This window comes from Strongylocentrotus purpuratus, unplaced genomic scaffold, assembly GCF_000002235.5.
Source record: "Strongylocentrotus purpuratus isolate Spur 01 unplaced genomic scaffold, Spur_5.0 spur5_scaffold_14, whole genome shotgun sequence".
NCBI lineage: Eukaryota > Metazoa > Echinodermata > Echinoidea > Camarodonta > Strongylocentrotidae > Strongylocentrotus > Strongylocentrotus purpuratus.
This window is the reverse complement of record NW_022145599.1, coordinates 10,424,395-10,445,225: the sequence shown is the minus strand read 5'-3', so window position 1 is coordinate 10,445,225 and position 20,831 is coordinate 10,424,395. Positions and strand designations below refer to the sequence as shown.

General features: G+C 37.3%; 2 protein-coding genes across 2 annotated transcripts; one reads left to right on the top strand and one right to left on the bottom strand.

The window, feature by feature from the left end:
- Positions 1–457: 457 nt before the first annotated feature.
- LOC762356 lies at positions 458–7,758 on the bottom strand. The gene is made up of 4 exons (XM_001197896.4): positions 7,630–7,758; positions 5,307–5,384; positions 4,667–4,727; positions 458–4,027 (listed from the first exon to the last, which is right to left on the bottom strand). The coding sequence occupies exons 1-4, from the start codon at positions 7,713–7,715 to the stop codon at positions 3,608–3,610; spliced, it is 645 nt and encodes a 214-aa protein (XP_001197896.3). The 5' UTR covers positions 7,716–7,758; the 3' UTR covers positions 458–3,607.
- Positions 7,759–7,819: 61 nt separating this feature from the next.
- LOC581222 (glutamate-rich WD repeat-containing protein 1) lies at positions 7,820–16,152 on the top strand. The gene is made up of 7 exons (XM_011676865.2): positions 7,820–8,350; positions 9,680–9,766; positions 10,775–10,965; positions 11,590–11,797; positions 12,461–12,603; positions 13,623–13,820; positions 14,785–16,152. Exons 1-7 carry the CDS (start codon positions 8,101–8,103, stop codon positions 15,100–15,102), a joined length of 1,395 nt encoding a protein of 464 aa, XP_011675167.1. The 5' UTR covers positions 7,820–8,100; the 3' UTR covers positions 15,103–16,152.
- The last annotated feature ends 4,679 nt before the right edge of the window (positions 16,153–20,831 follow it).

Genomic DNA, 20,831 nt, shown 5'->3' with positions numbered 1-20,831 from the left:
ACTAGTAACACTGGATGAGTTTTAAACCTGATGCCTTGATTCAGCATTTAAAACAAGTTTTAATGAAACAAACCAACTTTTACCCAATCGTATACGTTAATTGATGGTTTGCACACAAGAGTTGCATATCACAACTCTTCAACCTATAGCAGTTTAGCGTCGACTTTTATTTACGCTTTATTTTCATTTTTTGATCCAGAATGCTTGGAAGTATAAATTGTACATGATCAAGAAGTGCAAAAATCGATGGAAAATTTGAGTCTATTTCTGCTGTAGTACATTGTACCATTTGTTTATGAATAATAGCGGTTTAATCAAATATAATAACTGAAGTCTCTAGATTGGCAATGCAGATTGAAATTGATAATTACTATTTTTGTGTACAAATTGGCAATTTGTTTTCTTTCACACTATTCATTCAATATTTATTTTAATTTTTTATACTATGAGAGTGGAAAATACAAATAACTGTTGTCAATTTGAGGATGAAACCCTTAAGAAATCCCTGAATTGCTCATGCAAGAGGTCCCATGGACATGAAATTGCACTTGTAAGTAATACCTTGTTAGTGTAATTTACATAGTTAAGTTAATGATGTATCAAATTTCCAGATCTTATTTAAAGACTGCTAAAAATTAGTCGTACATTTTTCGTCATTTTGAGAAGAACATAAATTGGGAGTAATATTCATGACATCACAAGCACAACTCTCTTGGCAATTAACTCTAAAATTTATGATTTTTGGTGTCAAATTTTTCTTTTCTTCAAAGTTAGTTTCTATTCGGATTCCAAAATCGAGTCTTATTCTGTTCTATTCATAATAAAGTCTTGGAAAATGGGCACTTAACAAAACATTAGCCCTGTAATATTTGGACTTATAACTGATGGCATCTCTTCCAAATTAATCATATTTCCTAACTGTGAATCAACTGTATCTTACAATCTTATAATGCAGAAAGAATCTGTGAAGATACAATTAATTGTAGCTAGAATGGAAATACATATTAACAAAAACAAAACCCAATGTATTGAAGATAGATTTTTATGTCACAGGGCCATGATAAACATGAATAACTAACAAAGATGAGGAACCTTCAAATTTCAAGTCTTTCTCCCATTAACATTACACGTTCCCCATAACATCAAGCTGATCCTATCAAAAACAGAAAATCAATAAGAAATAATGTACCAGTGGAAGTTTGAGAACATTTTCCATGGATATACAGTAGGCTTGCGGGTGCACCATGTGAGAGAGAGGGAGGATTGAGGAGTCCTGAAAAGGACTATCAGTAATCTTGGATTACAATTATAAATTTTCATAATAGTGAAGATCCCTATACAAATTGGCAACTCAATTATTTAATTCCAAAGCTATTAGCCATATATCAAGTACTGAAAAGTTAATGAAAAAGACCACTATACTCCACACATTTGTTTCCTTCTCATTTTAATCCCAGAAATACATCATTGGGGAAATAATCACAAATGCCGCCCTCTATGGAAGAAATCTATAAATCTATCATTAAATGAAAGAGGGATATCTTGAAAAATCATATGAACCGAATGATATTGAGAAATTAATCATAAAGTTGCCAATTTGTTTAATGCAGTTCCCCAAAATATAATATTCTTTATCGAATTGTCTTTGAATTTCCAATGACCCAGTTTTTAGAAATAAATAAATAAAGAAAGAAAAATAAGAAAAGAAAAAAAAGAGGAAAAAAGAAAGAAAACAAATCTGATAAATACAAGAGCAGTGCGGACTTTCCTGTTAATTTGTCTATTGAAAGAAGCTACATTAACAAACTAAATAAATACATCTTTTTGCCACATTAATATTGTATGCATTACCACAACCAATCATGACAAAGACACAAATGTGAAGGAAACTATATGGTATATAATAAATAGCTATAGTAGACAAATAAATTGTTATATTAGTCATGACATGCTTTGGAATTTAAAAGGCACAAAGTTTCAGCCACGCAACTTAAATTTGTTCACATCAGTATGCAGACTTTTATGTGTCCTGACGAATAAAACACATTCACAATTAACTGAATATATCTCTTTACTGGATATCAAACACATTATAAATAACTCCCCCTCAAAACATACAACCTAACAACTCACATACGGGGTTAAATGTATGGCTATAAACAACAATAAGTAGAAAGGAATCGAGGCTAGGCCAAAAATGTCAATCACTGTTATACCTTACAAGATTATACTGTTACATAATCACATGACCCATGACTAATCACAAAATCACTTCCTTCTGACCAGATTTTCTTTTCCGTCTATATGTTTCTATTGACCCACTTATAAGTCTTCATATCATTAACACAAAAACGCTTCCATGCAAGTAAAATATCCAAATCTCTTGCTAAAATAATGGTGATAAAAATAATATAAAACATTAAAATCCAAAACATGGACACAGAAATAGATTCAGATCAGAGGGTTAATAATAATAATGATGATGGTGGCTTCTTATGTAGTGTACATGTCCGTCATGTTGTGATGCTCCTGGCGCTGCCCTGATTATTACCCTGGCTTTAGCAAGGCGGCCACTGCGGCGCTCTAGCATTTCGAGGAATCAATTCCTGCCAGGTACGTTGTGGCGTATTATATAAATCATCTCTTGAGAGCCAAAAGGACGTTACCTCTATGTTAAAATATTTGAGTTAACGCCCTTCTGGCACCCACACAATAAAATGATCCGCCTTTCTAATTTATTTGATTCCATAAAAAGTGCCTGTACATGTACTACATGTATTGTCACAACTCACAAAGCAAATATTTCCCAATTTTATGTTAAACCCTGCTTTTAATTTTGTCCGGTTCATTTAGTTTAATAAAAAAAAACAATGTTCAGAAACTGACGTTTTAGATTGTAGAATGTAATATCAAGAAACATACGGGCTGAAAATGAGAATAAAAGTAAACCATGTTCACATTCAAATATCAAAATCCTATGTCCATTGGCAATCATTCAGTTACATCTTTGAAAATTGTTTGAAATGGAAACAAACAAAAATATGTCAGTAAAATACAACTGCAAGTTCACACTCCTCAGTACCTTCTTTTTCGCTTGTTTTCATACACATACTTTTAATACAGTTACAACATGGTTTTATGAACTGGATAAATTATGTATTTCAAATTTCAACAATATCAATATGCACATCACTTGAAATATCTTCATAGGTAAAGGTATGAAGGGCAGTGCAATAAATGTATAATGAGGTTGTAATTTTTTTAATAAAAAGTATGCAAGTCTCTGAGTAGGCAGGCTGCGTGAACGTGAAATTTTCCAGTCAAATGTAAACACAAATCCTGAATATTCATCATTTTTTATCTATCTTTCTTTCTTTCTATCTATCTATCTATCTATCTATCTATCTATCTATCTATCAATCAATCAACGCTTTATCTTTTCAACTACTACCTATCTAGACTATCTATCAATGTATTCACCTATCTACAATGTATCTATCTATCTTTCTATTAATGTTGAAGTTATCCATGAGTCTAACTTTTGATCTAGCCCTCGACACATTACTATAGAACAAGTTTGCAGCAGAACAATCCGAGGAAAGAGATTTCAGTTGAAGGCACTCGCATCAAAGACATCTGCCAGGCTTGGGTCCTTGACCCGTTTTAACCTCTCAAAGTGGGCCGAGCGAAGTAACCTGTTGACATGACAGTAGTACGTCTCTGAAGTCTCGTGGAGAACGTCCGGGAGAGGGCCCAGGTACGGGTGTTGGTGGGATGGGGGCAGGATCCCCGCATCTTTCAAGAGTAAGGGATGATGCTGATGCTGGTGGTGGTGACAGGATGGGAGAGAGGCAGGTGGAGGAGGTGAAGGAGAATGGGGAGGGTTGTTGTTTCCATGTCTGTCTAGATGGGTATTGTGTAGGGCTGCTATGATGTCGGCACTGTTGTGTGAGTGTGGAAGACGGTGGGAGGCGGTGCTACCAGCCTGAGGACTTGTTGCTAGCGGCGACGTGGAAGAGGATGCTGCCTGTAATTAAGGATTCACAATGTTACATAAATTGTCAATCTTACAATAAGCACACGCTAATAGAGAAGCAATATCTGCAACATCATTTCACAAACAAAAATGTATTACATATTTAACACTTTAAAGCATGTTTGCACTAGTTTCGCCAGGGGGGATTAGGCCTCCTTGCAAGGTTGTTTTTTTTTTTTCTCTTTTAAAACTATTTATCAAGTAATTTGTACATACATCATGATAACAATAATCATAAAAATCACTGCACAATAATTACAAAAGGTAAAAACAAATGAAAAACGTCAAACAATACAAAAATAGTGGGTAACATTTTCTTTTCTACAGTGTATATCATAGGATTAAAATCAAAATACTTCTTCCATAGGGGACCATTTCTTATAGTGCACTGACAGGTTGTTATCTCATCAAATCAGCTCTCAATTAACATAAGAATAAGAGGATCATGGGGGACCAACAGGCACCGATTAGGCATTGTTTGCTATATAGAGGGCGCAAGTAGCTATAAGTAGTGCAGTGGGGCTTTGAATAAAAAACATTTTCTTGATGATGGCTGAAGGACATGTCTCACCGATACTTGAGATAAATCATACATGTGGAACTCACTAATCTTTGTCTTAGACTACTTGCCTGTGAATGATGTGGCTCCCCTGCTCCATCCGCCTGGTCTTCATGGAATCCTTGACAGGAGCTAAAAGCAAGTAAATCACAAATCCCCAAAACCATCGATCAATATAACTACATCAGGGGGGCATTTCACAAAACTTGTCATCAGTGACAAATGACAGTTTTTATTATAGCTACTGAAATCCTTGCTTCTGATTGGTTACCAGCAGATTTTTCACTGATTGTTGTCATTTGTCATTGAAAAAAGGCTTACCGGTAGTGAAACGGGTCCCAGGTCACTTCCCCAAATGCTCTTGATATGGACCCCTATTGTACTACTAATACTAAAACTTTAAAGCTAGCATAAGGATCAATTTATCATTACCATCATTGTTAATTATTATCATTTAAACTATTTGACATCATCATATGTCCCATTGTTATGGGGAAAAGAAAACTGAATCTCAATGACCCTCTGCCTTCCTGCAGAATTGATTGGATTGAAGAAGAAGAGGAAGAGGAAGAAGAAGAGGAAGAGGAAGAGGAAGAGGAAGAGGAAGAGGAAGAGGAAGAGGAAGAGGAAGAGGAAGAGAGGAAGAGGAGGAGGAAGAAGAGGAAGAAGAAGAAGAAGAAGAAGAATAATGATATCTACAACTGAACTAACCTGTCAAAGTTGTACTCTCTCCTCTTTGTTCTTGGTAAAATATCACTGTCTTCATCTTTGCTCCTAGAGCGTTTTTGACTGAACAGAAAACAAAACAAAAGAAAACATGAAGCATAGAGTCTAGATCTAAATGAAGTACAACTGCAATCAGCAAGAAAAGCAGACAAGAGTTTTTGTATACATGTACCCGAGTTGTTATTTCTCAAAGCATTTACCACTAAAGTGATGTACATGTATCATGCTTTTTACACAAAAATAATCAGGTTCATGTTGCTGTAAAGTGAGATTCAAATCATTCAACAATACATAACATGTTCAAATAATTACATAAAGTGTTATGTTGTGGCCCCAATAAAGTGTGTTATTGCTATTGACTGAAAAAAAAAACTATTTTGCTATTTTCAAAATCCCACAGCTACAGTATTCTGGATAATCTTCATTATAAATATCAAAATAATCAATTCTTTATCTAGAGATAGATATTGTTTTCTTACTCAAAATGAATTTATTCATTTGAATTTGACGATTGCTTTTTGGGCTATTTATAAATGATTATTTTTTTGTAACAAGTATGGGTATGATAATAGAGAATTGAATTTCATAATTTGTTATTTATTTAAAATTATTATAGAAATAAATGAACATTTGAAAGTTCAAAATATGAAATTTCCTGCAAATTTGCTGTTATATTTGAACAAATATTATTGTGTACGTGTTATTGATGTTCTATTGTTCTGCTACATTGTAAGTGATATGGTTCCTTGTATTAATTGTAGCTTTTATAAAGTGTAATATTAGCCTATATGTATAACAAGTACCGTCAAGAATTAATAATTTCATCTTCAAAATGACCATAATTAGAAATAAAAATAGAAAAATAAAACTATGTTTGCTTGGAGTTTTCTATTATATTTTGTATTTTTAAACTCTCTAGTCTCCGCCAGGCTCCAAGAGAAGAATTGCCCGGAATGGGTGAAGCCAGCTCTAAACCAGACAGAGTCTCAGTGGAACATAAACGGAAGAAATAGACATATTTTTCGGTCTAATTTATCTAAATTATCTAAATTACAATAGAAGGCTGTTTGATTACTTTACGATGCCCCGTTCAATGCCCACACTTTGCCACTTTTTCAACAATTAAAGCTTCTAAATGTTTATGATATAAATAATGTTAATATTGCTATATTTATGTTTATGTATTCTAAGGGATTATTGCCAAGGTCCATGTCATGTAAATTTACTTTCAATTATGAAATACATTCTTATGAAACCCGTAATGCTGGTAATTTTCATTTTCCTAAAATTGGTACAAATGTTTAAAAAAACAGTTTTTTTCAAAGGGCCAGTTTTGTGGAAAAATATCCCATTTGATATAAAAAACTCTACTTCACTGAATATTTTTAAACGAATGTATAAATCCCATCTTTTATTATTGTATTCAATCTCAAAATAAATGATGTTACGTTTCAGTTAATGCACTTTCTAATGTATTCCCCCTCCCCTCCCCTTCCCTTCTTCCTTTTTTTGTTTTCTTCTTTTGTATTGGTGTTTAGATTCTCTCGGCTTTCCTTTTCCTTTTCTCAACAATACAATGTATACGTTCATAAGGCTAATTGCCCTTTTTTTGTTAACCCCACATTCACTTAAAATGTTGTTTGCTCCTTCCCTTTGTATTTTTCTTGTAATCGATCTTTTATCTGTAGAGGTCTATACCATGTTTGTATGTTTTGATGTTTTTATGGAGAATGAAATAAGTGAAATTAAATGAATGAAATAAATAAAAACATGAATGAATGAGTTGCACAGGCACCGGCACATAATTTAGAACGGTGAAATTCATGAAATCTATTCATTGCTAGGTACTTCAGGGTCCATGAATCTATTCAGATTTCAGAATATTCATATTACTAATTACTACTAGCTATTCTTATATTTCTTTTACAATAAATTTTGCTGCTTTTGGTGCTAACATCATAACAATTTATTTCTGCACAAGTGTGCAGCTTCAGATGGAGTGCGTGATGCGTGAACGGTGGCCCATCCCCTTTTCGCCCTGCGCCGTCCGCATAAAAGTAGCCACAATACACAAAAAGTCCGATCATATACTGCGCATATATTCTACGTACACAGCTCCAATGCAATGGACAATGACAAAGCACAGCTGATCGTTCAACGAATGTGCCTCAGAACTTAAATTTCACAGAAGACATAGATCAATCCATCTTTATCATTTTATTCACACATGCAATGCTCCCTAAATGTTCGACTGGGAAACGTTTTAACATAGTTTAACACTCTCATTTACGAATTACAGCAATTTTACCTAGCCTTTGTTAGTGTCATCTCCCTCTCTTCTGTTGATAAGTGTTGCGAAATCACACACCGCACGTTCGCACAGTACATATCCATATGCCTTACGCACGCAAAATACCTAATCTCCTATGGAGCTTTTACGTACGCGTACGGGCACGTCATTTGTTATGTTTACAAATCGACCTTCAGCATGGCTGACCTTTGAACAGCTGGTATGTCATTTCGTTCGCTTGCCCGCAAGTTTGCCTTATTACGTATAGATCTACAATGCAACCATCGCTATTTTGCATATCAGCGAATTATGTTTACCCCCAGACCCATACTCTCAGTCTATACACGTGGGTTTCTTGATGTTGAAGTCTAACTCTACACGATCTACTGCTGACGAAGCTACGCTGCGAAATAGAGTTTATCACGGATCCTAATCAAGCGAATCTCAAGACGAAAATAGCCCATTTTACTTCCATATTTCTCCGCTGAAATGTCGGCGATGGATGATCTTGAATTTGAGGAAATAGAGCCGGAGGAGATTATGGAGTTAGTGGATCATGAAAAGAGCGACGATGATGAAATCGAAGAAGAAGATCATGAAGATGGAGAAGGTTCAAGCGAAAGTCAAAGACAAGAAACAAGAGTGTATCTTCCTGGCCGTAACGATGAAGAGATGGGTGATGACGAGGTACTTGTCAAAGATGAGTCTGCTTACCACATGTACCACCATGCTCAAACAGGTATCTTTCCAAATTCCCAGTCATCCTAATCCGAATCCTAACTCCTAAGACCTAAAGTTAAACTAAGATGAGATGAGTAAGACACAAGTTGCTTTGAATATTAACATGATGATGAAAGTGAAACTTAAATCAAATTTAGTCAATTATTAGACTAGATCTAGTGACTAGTGTCTGAGAGAGAATTAAGTGAAACATTGAGAGCAATCTCTTTATTACTACTAGACTAGTCTTTTGTTTTTTTGTATGATCAATTATCAATACAATATCTGATAAGATAATAGATTTGTTCAAATTTTTCATCATCCGAATTAACAAATGTAAACGATGCATCGTCAACATTTATCTTTTGCTGCTTTGCATCTAGACCGAAAGCTTCAGTCTCTATACCGTCGGTTGTTCCACTGAGACTACGTCTGGCTCCACTAGACCTCCGGTTATAGAGACTGAACGATCGCCTATGCCAGCCTATGTTGAAGATATCACGGCTAGATTTTAGCCGTTAGGCCCCTCCCACAAACATGAACAAACTTGCCACGGCCGTATTGTTATGCCCCCAAAATCCCCCAAAATGTCATTTTACCTCGTGCATATCCAATTTTACATTAGGCCTAGGCTATAATACATCGGTTCCATGATTATGAAGGAAAAACTGTGATAACGCCATTACGAATGTGTAGATGGCGCACAGTTTTTCCTTCATAATCATGTTGCCTTCGGCGTAGACTAGAAGGGATGAGATTGACGGCAGCGAGAGTTTAACACGGCTTGCAAGATTTTCAACATGGATGTCGATTTTGACCCATAATTTCCTTAAAAGGGACCATTAAACGGATTATTTCAATCAAGTTAGTAAGTGGAACCGATGTATTATAGCCTAGGCCTAATGTAAAATTGGATATGCACGAGGTAAAATGACATTTTGGGGGATTTTGGGGGCATAACAATAAGGCCGTGGCAAGTTTGTTCATGTTTGTGGGAGGGGCCTAACGGCTAAAATCTAGCTGTGATATCTTCAACATAGGCTGGCATAGGCGATCGTTCTGTCTCTATAACCGGAGGTCTAGTGGAGCCAGACGTAGTCTCAGTGGAACAACTGACGGTATAGAGACTGAAGCTTTCGGTCTACTTTGCATCTAGTTATAGATCTAGATGTACAACTTAAAGATCTCCTGTCTGTCATTCCTGTTACTGTGTAAATGTAAGGAATATTTTTAACATTTTCAATTCCAAAAGTTAAAGGAACTGTAAAGTTAATAAAAATGAGTAGATCTAGATCTAGGCCTACATTAATTAGAGTTTACAAATGTTTTATTTTATCTCCCATCCAAGGTTCGCCATGCCTTAGCTTTGATATCTTGAAAGATGGTCTTGGAGATTCAAGAGTTGCCTATCCACACTCAGTTTACATTGTAGCAGGTGAGCAAATATTTTTTTAGCAATAGAGTTTTGGAGCTGTGGAACGGCCTCCCAGAAAACGGTGTGGCAGCTGGGTCGGTCAACTCGTTTAAGACTTGATAGTCACTGGTCAAAGAATGCAAGCCTTCTGTATGAGCCGGTCTAGGTGTTGTCAGTTGTCTCATGTTAGCACACAACCTCCTCCCTCCACAAATAGCAGTAACTAGTCACTAGCAGTAACCATGGAAGAATCCTGGATCGATGAACAGGCTTAGACATACATCTTGTTTATCAAAGTAAAAGTTAAAGTAAATCGTATATATTTGCAATTGATCAGAACAAGTTGACTCATAAATTATGTCTTCAATTCCCTATTTTCCCCAAGGCTGTATGATAAGAACCACTCTTGTTCATGTGTAGGCAAAATGTATAACAATTTCAGATAGACACCACATTATGAGTAAGAGAAAGAAAATAAAAGAAGGAAAAGATGGAAAAAAAAGGTAGAAAACGGTCAAATGAATTGATTGACCAAGTGATGAAGGAATGTTGTGAATGTTATTACTTCAATGTTGTTTATAGAAAATCAAAAGAGTTGAACTTTTTTCATTGAAAGGGCTGTGACAATAAATGGTGTTGTTCTTTAAGGGCATTTGAATTCAATTTTCCATTCAAGGAGGTTCTGATATTTTAGAGTGTGTGGGTCATTGAAGATGGTAAAAAACCTGCTTAATTAAGGGTATTCAGAATAGTGAGAATACAACATATTTTTCAGTGATAAATATGGCAAGTTAAGTTGCAAAGATATGGTAGGTATTTTATTCAAGTGTCCATATCCAAATGTTAGATTTTCTCAAGTAAAAGCCTTAATTTTTTCATTAGCAGTCTTAAACAATAGCTCTTACTTTTTTTTTCACTCTGATTTGTGATTCGGGGGGAATTAGAAAGAGTTACTGAGGTATTCTCATAGTCAAAGGCATATGATCCTGACCACATTATCTTCAACATACTTTTTTTTTAATGATGTAGGGTCGCAAGCGGAGAAGGCTCACCTTAACCATGTCATTGTGATGAAGATGAGCAACATGAACAGGACAAGCAAGCCATCGGAAGAGGATGATGATGATGAGGATGACGATGACAGTGATGACGAGGATGACAAGCACCCCGAGTTGGAGACGGCTATGATAGACCATCTTGGTTCAGTCAACAGAATCCGGGTAAGAAAGACTGGAGATAAAAAATAATTTCCAAAATATACAAACGCCTTATTTGCTCGGTGAACCTCTCTCGAAATTCATCTGTACTCAACATTTTTTCTGTGATTTTCTGTCTAATTTCTTTTTACGTATATTGCTGTTTCATTCAATAAGTGTTTCTTTCTTATTTTCATAAATTCATCTGAACTTAATTTTTTTCAATGCTTATGTTCAGTTTCCCTTACATAAATTTTATTTTGCAGTTTCATTCAAAACGTGTTTTCTTTCTTTATTTGTGTAGTGTGCACTTCATTTTTTTGTCTGTAATTAATTAGATTGTTGAAAATTAATCGAACATTGAGAGGAAATTTTGCAAAGAAAATCATTTTTTGCTCTTTTCATGAATATAATAATATAACCAAAATTTTGAAACTGATGTGAATTATCAAAAAAAAAAAAAAAGTTTGTTTAATGTTCACTGTTATTTACTGGTATTCAGTCATTTAAAATATTTGGAAGTTTTTTTTAATAGAAAGTTTCTGATTTAATAACTTACATACAGTATCACTATTTTAGAGCGCAGGATTTTGTGTAATGTCGAAGTGTAAACCTGTAAACATCTTCTTCCCCCCCCCCCTTGATCAGAGGACCACCGTCGGTGACAGGCAGGTTGCTGCCTCCTGGTCAGACACAGGGAACGTTCACATATGGGATCTCAGTGACCCTCTACAGGCCCTGGAAAGCCCCGCCGCTATGGCTAAATACATGAGGCAGAACAACAGTAAGCCTCTCTACACCTTCAACGGTCACGTGGCCGAGGGCTACGCCTTGGATTGGTCACCGACTGTTCCAGGTAAGAACTGATTTTCGTTTCCTTACCAGACAGTTTTGAGTGGTTGACCATTCAGTGAAGACAATGATTTTCTCTGAGACTAGTTAGTTTACATTTATTACATGTACATGGACTTTAATGCATAATTCCAAAACAAAGCATGAACAATTCTTAAGCAAATGTTGCTGTTGATAACTTGGAAGCATTCTTGATGCTTGCCTGACATGGCATGGCATAATGTATAGACATGCTATTATTTTCCATTGTCAGATATTTTGAGTTGTAAAAGCTCCTGCAATTGTATGTCAGCAAATTTGTTCAAGCATTGTGATAGTTAATATTTATAGCAAGTTTTTATGAAACTTTGACCTGATGGGAGTCTGGAGGGTGACTGAACAAAGTTGTTATCATTTGGGTACAAAGGCATGTGGCAATAGCCTAGGTAATTGTTAAAAAAAACAGGACAATTGTACAAAGTTAACATACACATCAATCATCTAATCTAAAACATTGAGCCAACAGAACATATGGATTTGATAAATCTTATACAAGTTATATGTTTGTTTGTTTGTAGAACATATGGGTTTGATAAATCTTATAAAACTTAATAAAATTATTACATCTTCTTTGAATTGTAATATTTTGAAACTGAAGACATAATTGATGTATGATTCTGTTCCCCAGGGACTATGTTGTCTGGAGACTGCAAGAAGCACATTCACATGTGGAAGCTGAGAGAGGGGGGTGTTTGGAACGTGGATCAGAGGCCGTATTTGGCTCATACAGACTCAGTAGAAGACATACAGTGGTCACCAAATGAGAAGAATGTAGGTCGATAATATTTTGTTGTAGACCATTTTTTTATGGAACATTTGGATTTAATCACCTGCATTGATTTGTGCAGTTATGTGAGACATTTCTCAAAACATTAAAAAAAAATACATTGATATGAAGTGAGAACATTATTGGAGCCTAGTTTGCACTTGTAAGTTGTGTGTAACAGTGTCTGAGATATAAGACTACCATAGGCTCTGTACTTGAGCTTCTCTCATATGACACAGCCAGAGACTGACATATCTAGGCTCTGCCTAAGGCTTTAGTAATTGTGGTCTAGTTGTCAATTAAAGTTTTGCTTGCAGACTAATTTGAGCTTGCAAGTATGTTTTTTGTGGAGCAAATTTTATTTTTCCTTTTCTCTTTTCAATTCATGACCTGCATTCAACACTCATTAGCATATTGAAGATGGAGCTTTTAGAGGAGACTTTTGAAAGAGATAACAGGAATGCCAAAGTAATTACATGTTGCAAATGATAATTTTATGTATATGGTTGCACATTGTGACATTTGATAGGATGTGCGGTTGTATTGTGGATGAGATACCGTTTTAAATATTTCACTTTGTTTGATAAATTTATTCATTCATTCCCTTGCTCACTTGCTTACTCATTCCATTCATTCTCTCACACATTCATTTATTTATTTATTCATTCATTCATTCAAACTGATTTTTCTCTCATTTCTTTATAGGTGTTTGCTTCATGCTCAGTAGACAAATCCATCCGTATTCAGTCCCTCACTTACTCCCTCACTCCTTCATTCATTCATTTATTTATTCATTCATTAAAACCTCACTGCACTACTTATGGCTACTTGCGCCCTCTATATAACAAACAATGCCTAATCGGTGACCGTTGGTCCCCCATGGTCCCCTTTTTCTTATGTTAATTGAGAGCTTATTTGATGAGATACCCACCTGTCAGTGACCATGCAGGGAGGTCTAATCCCACCTCACCTGGCCAAACTAGTGCAGATAGGCTTTAAAACTGATTTTCTCTTTTCTTGACAGGTGTTTGCATCATGCTCGGTAGACAAGTCCATCCGTATTTGGGATGTTCGGGCCGTCCCCTCCAAGGCCTGCATGCTGACCTTGGAAGAGGCCCATGAAAGCGACGTCAATGTGATCCACTGGAACAGGAATGATCCATTCATCTTGTCGGGGGGTGATGATGGTGTCATTAATGTTTGGGATCTCAGGCAGTTTCAGGTGAGTTTTTCATGCTAATATTTTGATGTCGTTATTTATTTGTACCCTGTGAAATGTATGAGCGTAATTTTCACGATTGGCTCATGTAGATTACAAGGACAATATGAGTCTTTTGAGCCCAAAGTCATTGATGCTAAATGATATATTGTCTGTTTAGAGCTAGAAGGGCGTTAGCCCTGACACTATGAACATGATGGACAAAGAAAGAGGACAAAATATACAGTTCCTCAGGTAGACAAAGAAACATCCCTTCACTGCTGTTGTGTAAAAATGTGTAGAACAGGTGAATATGCATGTGACACATGTTCTACACATTTTTACATAATAGCAGTGAAGGGATGTTCCTTTGTCCACCTGAGGAACTGTATATTTTGTCCTCTTTCTTGTCCGTCATATTCATAGTGTGAGTTAAAGTATATGAGTCAATGATTTTCTGGCTCTCGACAGACGTTCGTTCAGAGACAAGTTAGGAATTAAATACAGAGGCACATAACAGTACACTCGAGCCTTGACCATCTTTAAAGATGTGGGTTTAAGAAAAGTTAATATGTCATTTTCATACAGGGGTAGATTTCAGTCATCTTTACTTGCTGTGATAGTTAGGATTTGCTTCTGATAGATTGTGTGCTGGTCCCACTTTGTTGCCAATCTTATACTTTAATAGGTCTGGGTTAGTCAGTTTGCAATTCCCATTTGTGTTTTGCCTTTGTCCACTGAAGGTGGTGATGGAGGCAGTATTCTTGCAATAATGAGAAATAATAATATATATTGTGAACATATCTATCCTAGGAGACTTGTGGCACCTACAAAATTTCCCTGGCTTTAGCCTTCTTCATACCACCTTACAGTTTGTTCATCCAGGACTATACTGTTATTCACTCCATTGGTTGATAAGTGAATGATGATGAAGATCCTTTAATTTCAAATGAGTAAGAGTATTCCCAACTTCTTTATTTTCCATCAGAAAAAAGCGTCTCCTGTGGCCAAGTTCAAGCATCACACCGCTCCCATCACCTCGGTAGAATGGCACCCAACAGACAGCACCGTCTTCGCTGCATCAGGAGCAGACGACCAGCTCACCCAGTGGGATCTGGCCGTCGAGCCCGACGACACCGAAGGTCAAGGTTCAAAGGGCAATGACCCTGATGTTCCTCCGCAGCTGCTGTTCATCCACCAAGGTCAGTCAGACATTAAGGAGGTTCACTGGCACCCCCAGATACCTGGAGTGGTTATTAGTACAGCGCAGAGTGGATTCAACATCTTCAGGACTATTAGCGTGTAGCCTGCCTGATGACAGGAGTTCCAGTCCCTTGGATGGCTTTAACCTGTCACATACTGGAGCTAGTTCGTTCCTGTACAAAGCCAATGGGAATGAGACAATTCAGCATTCAATGGGTTAAAGCCCCACTGCACTACTTACAGCTACTTGCGCCCTCTATAGAGCAAACAATGCCTTATCGGTGCCCGTTGGTCTCCCATGATCCTCTTTTTCTTATGTTAATTGAGAGCTGATTTAATGAGATAACCACCTGTCGGTGACCATGCAGGGAGGTTTAATCCCCCTGGCCAAACTAGTCCAGATGGGCTTTAAGAGGAATGCCTGTGTGACTTTCTGAATGTATGGCAAAGGAATTCGACTGACTCTTCTCCCTTTTGGATTGAGGGGATAGCTATTTAAGATGTCACGCCTTTTAAGCTGGAACCATCTTCTCTCTACATTTTGACCCAATTTAAGAGTTTGATGGAAGATTAACCGGTTTTGGAGCGATGATTGTACAGGTACCACCAACAGTGTATGCCCTTTGCACAACATAGGAACCCCATGTTTACTTAGAATCTTGTACACACACCTGACCTGCAGCCAGTTGCCCTCACCTGGCCTGGAGATGAAGTCTTCCCCAGACTTAATTGGAACCTTACTTTGCCTAGTTGTAAACTAACTATGGTATATGTTCTATAGCACACATAGTTAGTTGACAATTAGTAAGGAAAGACGACTCTTCCCGGGGCCCCAGCCAGCGTCTCCGGGCTCGTTTGCTTCACAGCGTTCAGCCGCTGCAAGGAAGGCGGGCTCCGCCTTTGGGAATATCGACCCGGTTCCCTTTCATCTTAGGGGCGTGACCCGATTCTCGAAAGACCCGGCCGATGCCTCCACTTGGAGCGGAATGTTCACATGGAACCTTCTCCTTACCCAGCCCTCAAGGATTTCGCTTGAGTATTTGCTACTACAAGATCTGCGCCCACAAAGTCAGTTGCTTCCGTGCTCACCGCGGCATCCCTCCTACTCGCTGGGGCTCCTCCGCTCCAGCGGCCGGGTTTGGGCCAAAACACACGCTCATCCATTTTCAGGGCTGGTCGATTCTTAGTTAGTAATTAGCTACCGGTAAGTTAGTTTGAGCCTGACTTTTTATTAGGCACACTGGCTGGAGATAATTGCATTTTCATCAATCTTCCATAAAATCTTGGATAGTTGGCTGCCGCGGGGGCCCTAATAGGACAGAGTGTCAGTGTTATAATATCATTACCATATATGCAAGGAAGATCAACCACTTTGTTTGGAAAGATAAAGGTTCTTTACTTCTTTAAGCTCTGTCAAATGTTTTATTGAGCGAGATGTTCTCTCTTAAGCAGTTGTACTCAACTACTGCATCATGACTGATCATGGGTTACTGAATTGAGGATGTGCAGAAACAAAGGTCATATTTCCATTGTTTCTAGTCATTTATCAAGTATAACATGAATAGATTTTATTACAATTAACACTCCGAGTGATGTGAGTCCTACAGGTGTATTGTTACTTTCGATACCTTGGTTAACTTCTATGTTAAGGGATGTACCCTTAAAACTTCCTGAGAGCCAATTCTTCAGAAGAATCTAAGAGCCAGTGAACAAAAAATGATTTTTCTTTTCTTGAACTTCATACCTTATTTTATCTCTGTGTATCAAATTATATCCAAATATTGTAAAAATATTGTAAAATGTAACAAATAAGGGCGTTACATTGATAAATCATTAAGATACATTGCAAATTTGTTGAATGGCAATAAAGCCAAAAGTGCTGTGACTTCTTTTAAGAGTTGAACACACAATAATTATACCTGAAGGAGTGCCTAACTAATCAACCTGTTTACCAAAATGGCTTCATGTGTTTTTGAGAGTGAACAATTTTACTCAGTGGTCAGGAAAGAAAGGTAAGAAGTAATCGTACAATAGCAAACATTAAGTCTTTAGCTTTCCTTACACAACATCCAAAAATATGAATTTAGTCCTGTATTTTTTTGCAGTAATGGTGATGAAATCTTGGGTCTTTTTTCCATGTTTGCCACAAAATAATGTACAGTTTATCATTTTAAAGGTACATGTACATTGTATATCTTATTCTGAATTTGATTTTTATGCCTCCGTTATGCATTATCTGAAGAACCGATTGATGGATTCCTGCCAAACTTTGGTCATGTATGTTTTTTTGCAGAGCCGATGAACTGAGTAGATTTTGGGGTCACGAGGTCAAAGGTCAAAGGTCACAGGGCTCATTATGTATGCAAAAATAGCTCGTGATCGCGTTATCTCAAGAACCGATTGATGGATTCCTGCCAAACTTTGGTCATGTATGTATCTTGCAGAGCCGATGAACTGATTAGATTTTGGGGTCTTGGTCAAGGTCAAAGGTCATGCGGCTCATTATGTATGCAAAAAATAGCTTGTGATCGCATTATCATTAGAACAGATTGATGGATTCCTGCCAAACTTAGATCATGGGATGTATCTTGCAGAGCCAATGAACTGAGTAGATTTTTTGGGTCATGAGGTCAAAGGTCAAATGTCATGGGCTCATTATGTATGCAAAAATAGCTTGTGAACGCATTCTCATTAGAACTGACAGATGGATTACTATTTAACTCAGGACATCTTGCAGAGCCAATGAACTGAGTACATTTCAGGGTCATGAGGTCAAAGATCAAAGGGTCATATATGTATATGAGAAATTGCTTTTTGGTTTGTAAACTTGCTCTATGACGGAGGCATCATTTTCGACATTTTTTTTGGAGATGGGCCCCCCCCCCCTGGCGCTCAAGGGGGGGGGGGGCAACTAACTGCAAACAAGGCTTTAGAGGTGAAATGCATGTATATAAAATCTGCATTGCCTATGTGAACCTGGTGGCTCGTGCATGGGACCTATGGAAATAAGAAAATTCAGTAGTCAGTGGGTTAAAATAATCCAATTAAATTCTGCTCGTGTGATTTATGATGAGCCTACTGAACAAATGCAAATGGATTGTTGAAAAATGTTCATTTATATGTGTGATTTTCAATTTTTATTGCAGTTTCACTTCAAAAGCATACATTGGATCAAACTTATGAAACAAATTTACAATATTCATTTTATTTATCTATTTACGGAACAGATTTGTTAGATGAAATTCTCAAAGGAGATTTTCTCAAATTTCACCCATGTCTTACCATTAGAAAACCATGCTATTTTATAATGTACAATTGTCAATGTTGCAAATTTATTGCAGACCATTAAATAAATGGAAATAATTTCGGAGATATGAAATTTGTTGTGACGAGTGATCCTGCGATGCTTGCTCTGGGCTTCATTCGTCTAAGATTTAGGGTTTGGGGCATGAATTGGGTTGTATGTTAGGTTCAGGGTTAGGGTTAGGCAGGCATATAGTGTTGGGTCCAGCATTCAAGTTGGGAATATAGTTGAGACTAGAGTAGGAAATTGTGCCTTACAATGGGTTTGAGAGATTGAGAAGGAGGGAGAGACATAGATATATATAGAGAGAGAGAGGGAGAAGGAGAAAGAGATTCAAAGGGAGGGGAGGGAGAGACAGACGGAGAGTGTGGGGGGGGGGGGTAGTGTGCACTATTTTTTTTTTTTTTGCTCTCAAAAAATTTGAAAAATCTCCCCCTTGAGCGGGGCACTTTTTTCTGTGGGCCAAAAAGAAAACAGTTAAAAACCGTTAAGACTCCATCCTTTTAAATTCAATGGCCTCTTTGAAACTGCATTCATGATATGCTGTCGATTTTTATTTCTTCATTTGTCCTTTCACTTGAAGTCACTGGTTTAATATAAATGATCCCCTTCATATACTAGATGTATGGAGGAAGAGGAAGGAGGAGGAAGAAGGGGAAGGAGGAGGAGGAGGAGGAGGAAGGAGAAGGAGGAGGAGGAAGAGGAAGAGGAGGAGGAAGGAAAAGGAGGAAGAGGAGGAAGAGGAAGAGGAGGAGGAAAAAGAGGAAGGAAGAGGAAGGAGGAGGAAAAGAGGAAGGAAAAAGAGGAAGAGGAAGGAAAAAGAGGAAGGAGGAAGAGGAAAAAGAGGAGGAAGGAGGAAGAGGAGGAGGAAGAGGAGGAGGAAGAGGAGGAGGAAGAAGAGGAGGAAGGAGGAGGAAGAAGGAGGAGGAGGAGGAAGAAGAGGAGGGAGAAGGAGGAGGAGGAGGAAGAAGAGGAGGGAGGAGGAGGAGGAGGAAGAGGAAGGACAAGGAGGAGGAGGAAGAGGAAGAAGAGAAGGAGGAGGAGGAAGAGGAGGAAGAAGAGGAGGAAGGAGGAAGAGGGAGTAGAGGAGGAAGGAGGAGGAAGGAAGAGGAGGAAGAAGAGGAAGAAGAGGAGGAAGAAGAGGAAGGAGAAGGAGGAATAGGAAGAGGAGGAAGGAGAAGAGAAAGAAAAAGAATAATAAAATAATAATGAAAATAATGAGAATAGTATGCCTAATTAGGATTATGAGAGGTCATGAGTAATGGCACGCTATGATATCAATCATCTTATTTACCATAGTTCACTTACTATTAGGTGTTGCAATTATATATATTTGTAATACATTGCAACTCAACTTTCTTGCAACGCCCCACTAGTCTCCTAAATTTCCTAGGATTTTGTGAGGATTAAAGGTTTAAAGGTAAAGACCAGTATTGGAAACGCCCCAATTTCAAAAAATGAAATGGAAGCTCTCAATACCAATAATGTGAAAGAATATGTTTTGACTAATACATGATAACAAATTTGCCAGGAAACCGCCTACTCATTCATATATTTGGTAAATTTGTTTCTCTCACGGACTGTGAGAGATATAGGGTAGTCCCATATACATCTTTCTGTGTATAGTGCTTGTAACTTTACGAAGAATGGGCCAAATTTCTTATCATTTTGATGTTTCCATAACCTTGCAGATGCTAGATGATCAACCTTTTCTGATTGATTCCACAACCGTTTCTTTCACAATGCAATCGCACGACCATAACTGGTCTTTACCTTTAACAATTAAATTAAGTTTTTTTTTTTTTATAAATCTAGCTTTTATCCCCCCCCCCCCTTTCTCTCTCTCTCTACTAAAGGGGGCATTGCAAGAATTTGAGTTGCGATCAATTGCAAATTTGCAATTAATTGCAAGACTAATGCTTGGTTTTGGGGGTTTGCAATTGATTGCAACTTTCTTGCACACCCCTGCTCAACAGAAACGTGGAAAGAAAAAGACAGCACTGGTGGTATCTGATTTTATTTTATTTTATTTCTGCATTTTTCCAAATACAATAACTGAACAACAAAGAACATATAGCTGAAGCTATAATACAAAAGATACAAACAATAACTTCACGTCAATTTTTTTTTACATATAATAATAACGAAAGTAATATTTCTACACCATATAAATTTAATATTTTTCTCCAAACTATCTGTGGAAAAAGTGCGGGAGACGAATCATAAGCGATCATAGGCGATGCTTGACTAGGATGGCGGCCTTAAAAAAAAAATCTTAAGGTGAAATTTTAAATAAAAATATGTTTAAACGATCTTTGTGTAGGAGTTTGTGAGTGTGTTGCGCTAGTGTTGATTGTATGTGTGCGTGTATTTGTGCGTGTATGTGGGTTTGTATGTGGGTGCATGCGTCTGTCTATGCGTCTGTCTGTGTGTGTGTATGTGTGTGTGCGTGTGTCTACCGGTATGTGTGTGTTGCGAATGGTGGATGTGTACATAGCTCTGTGTGGTATGGTAGAGTGGAAACAAAT

What these genes read in the sequence shown, in the direction of transcription:
- LOC762356 (XM_001197896.4), bottom strand. Translation starts at nt 7,715, where the DNA reads ATGGATATGTACTGTGCGAACGTGCGGTGTGTGATTTCGCAACACTTA. An exon ending in AGAGAGTACAACTTTGACAG is followed by an intron (nt 4,728 to 5,306) that starts GTTAGTTCAGTT and finishes ACTTGCTTTTAG; the next exon opens with CTCCTGTCAAGGATTCCATG. An exon ending in GGGAGCCACATCATTCACAG is followed by an intron (nt 4,028 to 4,666) that starts GCAAGTAGTCTA and finishes CCTTAATTACAG; the next exon opens with GCAGCATCCTCTTCCACGTC.
- LOC581222 (XM_011676865.2), top strand. Translation starts at nt 8,101, where the DNA reads ATGTCGGCGATGGATGATCTTGAATTTGAGGAAATAGAGCCGGAGGAG. An exon ending in GGTCACCAAATGAGAAGAAT is followed by an intron (nt 12,604 to 13,622) that starts GTAGGTCGATAA and finishes TTTTCTTGACAG; the next exon opens with GTGTTTGCATCATGCTCGGT. An exon ending in GGGATCTCAGGCAGTTTCAG is followed by an intron (nt 13,821 to 14,784) that starts GTGAGTTTTTCA and finishes ATTTTCCATCAG; the next exon opens with AAAAAAGCGTCTCCTGTGGC.